This window comes from Macrobrachium nipponense, chromosome 11 (assembly GCF_015104395.2).
Source record: "Macrobrachium nipponense isolate FS-2020 chromosome 11, ASM1510439v2, whole genome shotgun sequence".
Lineage (NCBI taxonomy): Eukaryota > Metazoa > Arthropoda > Malacostraca > Decapoda > Palaemonidae > Macrobrachium > Macrobrachium nipponense.
Window position 1 is genome coordinate 95,125,806 of NC_061087.1, and position 5,627 is coordinate 95,131,432.

Below are 5,627 nucleotides of genomic sequence, written 5' to 3' on the forward strand. Positions count from 1 at the left end.
TCTGAATGAGGCAATTTGCTTTCAGTGTCCTCTGTCAGAAACCTGTTCTCTTGTCATCAGGAATGCCCCGGTCAGAGTATATGTTATGCTCCAAGAATTCCTTTTGATATCGGTGCAAATGGGTGTGTGCCATTACATTGATTGTCCCATATCATCAGAGAAAAGGTTAGATGGAAATATTCTTCCATCGGCGTCTTCAATTCGACCTCTAAGATGAGATGTCTGCGCGCAGTCTCTGATTGAATATCTAGGTTCTTGGATTCCAAGGCGATTGGTACCTACGGTGCAGATGCGATGATATTGAATGTGCTTATGATTGGAATTGCATTGGCTGCTTGACTGATTACATATTGGTTTCGTTTTTGGCACCAGTAATTGAAATAACTCAAACTGTGTGCCGGATTGGTGTTCCTCACAGCAATAAAGCTAAATTTGAACATGCAAGGTCTTTTTATTTCGTATAAATGTATGTTTTTATTATTTCATACAAGTATCTAGCCATAGTTGGGACCTCATTTTGCACTACGTTAAATAGTAATTATGAGTTATCAATGAAGCTAAATTCTTAATAAGATTAACAGATTCTATGGCATCCATAAGATTTATCTTATGAATTAGTTTTTGTCTCGAGATAGGTCTAAGGACACACCCCTTTACACACGCTATGAATGGTTACTACGATTGCTCTGATTGGTTATAACTTCTGTTAAAACTAAAGTTTCTCTTGCTCATTATAGCTAAAGCCTTTCTTTCGTTTGTAAGGATCATAATCGAGATCAAAGCCATTTCAGATCTAGGATTAGTGTCACCCACTTGAAGAGCATCTTATCTTTTGAAAATGTTTTCAGGATAGTTACTATCACTATTAGACAGCAGTCAGTATAGTAATAAATCCATAGATTTTGCAATACCAGCTTTACCACCCTGGCACTGCAATCTAGAATACATTCATCTTTATCACCACAAATCTCTTATTCCTAGATACACTCAAATTACAGAGTACAGAATAATCCATTGACATGTCAACACCAAGGGCCCTGCTATATAATGAGGTGAGATCTCGCTGTTATGCTCAGAGCGAGCTTGGCACTCAAGACTAAATCATCAATATCTCTGCTCGAGTTCTCACAATCACCAGCAAGCAAAGATGTTGGAGCCGAGGAGACGTTCAGTTTTCTTCATCGTTCTGGGTCTTCTCCACCTCGTCTCCTCAGAGCCTAGGTCACCTTTGACCAACAGAACATTGGACATGAAACTGGCGATGCCTCTAACCAAGACTTCTCTGGTCAAGCTTCTGTCATCTTGGATGCCGAACCCACCGGAAAAGTTGGCCAAAAGAGATGGCCTTACTGTGCCCTTGCACTTGCATTCTTTAGAGCCCCCGGGTCACTGGCTTCAAGGAGAGTACTGCTCATTTACAGAGGTCATCCTCGAGCACTTCAGGCACTACGTATCATTGCCCATTACCATCTTCAGCAACCTGAGAGGACCCAACGAGGTGTGCGACCACCTCAACGTCGATAAGGTCTCCATAGAGCTCGACAGCCACCAGGAACTCATACCCACTTGGCTGAGAGATGCCACGCTCGTAGGAGAGTGCCCCTGGCAGTTGGTGAAGCGCAAGCTAGACGACGACATGGTTCCTCCCGAAATCCTGGAAGTGAATTGCCTTTGCAATGGCTTCCGGTGCTCGGAGGGAGGTCTCTTCAAGTGCACGCCGGTAAGCCAGGAGGTCAAGATGTGGAGAAGCAATACCTCAAAGAGCTACCTCCTGCAACTTGACCGCATCCGGGTCACGATTGGCTGCGTCTGCGCCCAGCGCCGCAGCCCAGAGGCCGGCTATGTTGACCATGTCGAGAGTGACTAACCCTTTTGACCTCCTTGGAGTTTGACCCACGAGTAGTGAAATTTTCAATGGCTTTCACGATACAGGATTCACTGATAAAAAGAATAGATAACTCTAGTTAGCTGTGTGAAGTACTGATATTATTGTTTATAACCACTTGTATAATGTTCTTCAAGAGGATGTCATAATAATAGATATAATCTTGAAAGGTATAACACATAGCTTTGAGACTGTTTGGAAACGAAAGGAATGTAAACATTGAGGAGGACATATTGTTGTATCAGGATATATGTATATAAAAAAGCAAATAATAAACTTTCTGTTTAGTCTGACGCTAGGTTGTCCATTCTGAAATAAAACAGATCCAATTCATACTGTAAATGGTTTGCTTCTAATTCCCTACCTAACTTTATCACTAAAAATATTCGTATATTCAACACGGCTTCTACAATGACGTCCGAGAATAACTATCTGTTTGTATAAATGCAAATGAAGGTTACAAATAACTGACTCCATCAATGGGGAAATTGGTATCAAGGGCTTAACGAAAAGATATATCAAGGGTGCCTGTGTAGTACTATGTACTTCAGCACTGAGATATTTGCACCACATCTACAGTTTTGTACACTCCACCTTTTGAATCACAGATGAAATCTCATCCTCAAAAACCTACAGAAACATTTGCTGCTTCTTTCACTCGCACGCAAGGCTCATCAGCATTGGATGGAATGGATGAATGGATTATGGAATTTAGGGCATAGCCCAAGCACTGGGACCTATAAGATCATTCAGCGCTGAAATGAAAGTATGGCTAGATGGAAAAATGAGAAATGAAATGAAAATTATAAACCGATGACAATCCTACACTTGAACAGGACTGAACATCAGCAAAGGCCATTTTACTCTCCCAACAGCATGCCGATCATCCAAAGTTATGAAAGATCGTTTTGGCCAGGGGGCCTCATCAGCATTGCATGAAAACTCAACTAATATAAATTTCACAATTTTGAATTACATTGCGCAAATGGGAGAGAGTCTGGTCTGGTTTATTTCTGGCTTTGAAGCAAAGTTGTGTAATGTGTCTCGCAAACTGTTAATGAGAGGTCAAAGAGAAGAAATTAGATGTAAATGAAATGATATGGGATAGAGAAAGTGGATCTTAAGTGGAGTGTGAAACAACAGATGTTTGCAGTTGATACAGAGCTGATCCTCAACAATAATTTTATAAGAGAAACATTGTGGCTTAAAAGTGTATATACATATATATATATATATATATATATATATATATATATATATATATATATATGCAGATAACTCATTATGCTTATAACCCAACTCTTAAACACTGGCAACAAACGCTGAATTGTCTACAGTATCTCTAAACTATTCCCTCCTGCTAAGTCACGGGGGGTGGAGAGAGAGAGAGAGAGAGAGATGCCATCCCACAAAGCGCCTCGCTACAAGAATAATTTTGTTTGTACTGGCATCTGCTAAGACACGAAATCCATCTTGGATTAATGCGAACAGTTAAACTGTTCATGGCCAACCTTGCAACCGCTTAAATGACTGCAAGAGAAAGCAGAAATGAATATGCGTATGCCGTTATGGCCTGAAAATGTAAGACTGTGATAAACTGTGGATATATCTTTGATAAGATGAATGATAACCTGATCAACAAGGTGACATGTCTCATCGCTAATGTTCTGCACCAGCGCATATATTATATATATATATATATATATATATATATATATATATATATATGTGTGTGTGTGTGTGTGTGTGTGTATGTGTGTGTGTGTGTGTCATATAGCTGTAAGCTTCATAGTAGCTATCTATGAAGGAGCATCCAGATAAAGACAACACGTATACTAAATCAGCAGTTTCTTTTGCTGTCGGAGTTTGGCAATATCTCATTGCATCTTCATGGCTGCAATTTGCAAAATAAATAAATAAATAAATAAATATAAATAAATAATTAATCATTATAAATGAATAACTAATTAGAAATAATAAATAAATAAATAAAATAAAAACTTATAATCTTATCTCAAAAATGCTAAAAAATAAAAATAATTTAAAAATCGTTAAAAAAGAAAGGAAGAGGGTAGGTAAAAGCTGAATACCAAAATGTAAACAAACAACTATACTCGGTTTTTTTTCATCTGTCCACCCGCCTGTTGTGTTTGCGCATGGTAACACTGCGTCCCGGCTTTAGATAGTTACATTCAACATTTATAATAATATCCGATTTCGCATATTAACGGTGTAATTCGCATACAGTAAATTATTAAAACACTTTTCAGAAGCAAATGTACACCCAGATATCCATTTATTTACCTTAAACTAACACAGCGTAACTATTTAAAGCCTGGGACGCAGTGTTACCATGCGAAAACACCACAGGCGGATGGACAGATGGAAAAAAACAGAGTATAGTCATGCTGTGGAGAGCTGTGTGGAGGGTATCTTGGTGTTTAACTTTAATAAGTATGTGCTTTAAAGTATTTGCTCTCCTGTCTTCTTGCACAGAAGATATGACGCTAAAATCTAGCCTTTTACTAAAAAGTACGACTGCAAGGCAGCAGTTTCCACATTTATTGGCAGTGGGACTAGCCTTTTACTGAAAAGTAAGACTGCAAGGCAGCAGTTCCACAGTTATTGGCAGTGGTCCTAGCCTTTTACTAAAAGAGTAAGACTGCAAGGCAGCAGTGTCCACAGTTATTGGCGGTGGGCCTAGCCTTTAACTGAAAAAGTACGACTGCAAAGCAGCAGTTTCTTCAGGTATTGGCGGTGTGCCTAGCCTTTTACTAAGTAAGACTGCAAGGAAGCAGTTTCCACAGTTATTGGCTGTGGGCCTAGCCTTTTACTAAAAGAGTAAGACTGCAAGGCAGCAGTGTCCACAGTTATTGGCTGTGGGCCTAGTCTTTAACTAAAAAAGTACGACTGCAAAGCAGCAGTTTCCTCAGGTATTGGCGGTGGGCCTAGCCTTTTACTAAGTAAGACTGCAAGGAAGCAGTTTCCACAGTTATTGGCAGTGGTCCTAGCCTTTTACTAAAAAAAAATAAGACTGCAAGGAAGCAGTTTCCACAGTTATTGGCGGTGGGCCTGGCCTTTAACTAAAAAAGTACGACTGCAAAGCAGCAGTTTCCTCAGGTATTGGCGGTGGGCCTAGCCTTTTACTAAGTAAGACTGCAAGGAAGCAGTTTCCACAGTTCTTGGCGGTGGGCCTAGCCTTTAACTAAAAAAGTACGACTGCAAGGCAGCAGTTTCCTCAGTTCTTGGCGGTGAGTCTAGCGTTTTACTAAAAAGTAAGACTGCAAGGCAGCAGTTTCCACAGTTATTGGCGATGGGCCTAGCCTTTTACTCAAAAGTAAGCAGCTGTCCTTTTAGTCTCATTTTACGACACGCAAGACCTACGGTGGTAGTATTCTTACACCCCTTCCACAGGATCATTGCCAATTCGCACGTGTCTTCCACAGTAAACAGGCAAAGCTACAAATATCTTAGTGCCTTTTCAGTCTTCATAAGGACTAAGCAAAGCGACATTTCACACACACACACACACACAAATATATATACATACATATATATATATATATATATATATATATATATATATATATATACTCAAAAAACAAAACACTTCCGTTCTTCATTTAAACCATGGCGCCAAAATTCATCAGGGCAACCACGGTGTCTTATATTTAGAAACAACATCTGTGTAATTCTCACCGAATCTTGTTTTATCACGAGTGGTTCAGCTATTGCGTTATGT

At 39.6% G+C, this 5,627-nt stretch overlaps 1 protein-coding gene across 1 annotated transcript; it reads left to right on the top strand.

Annotated features, from left to right (window-relative positions):
* Positions 1–1,083: 1,083 nt before the first annotated feature.
* LOC135209702 (uncharacterized) lies at positions 1,084–2,205 on the top strand. Its single transcript, XM_064242501.1, has one exon. It carries the CDS (start codon positions 1,148–1,150, stop codon positions 1,865–1,867), a length of 720 nt encoding a protein of 239 aa, XP_064098571.1. The 5' UTR covers positions 1,084–1,147; the 3' UTR covers positions 1,868–2,205.
* Positions 2,206–5,627: the final 3,422 nt, after the last annotated feature.

Bases quoted from the DNA above. Each gene is read 5' to 3' on its own strand.
- LOC135209702 (XM_064242501.1), top strand. From the start codon at position 1,148: ATGTTGGAGCCGAGGAGACGTTCAGTTTTCTTCATCGTTCTGGGTCTT.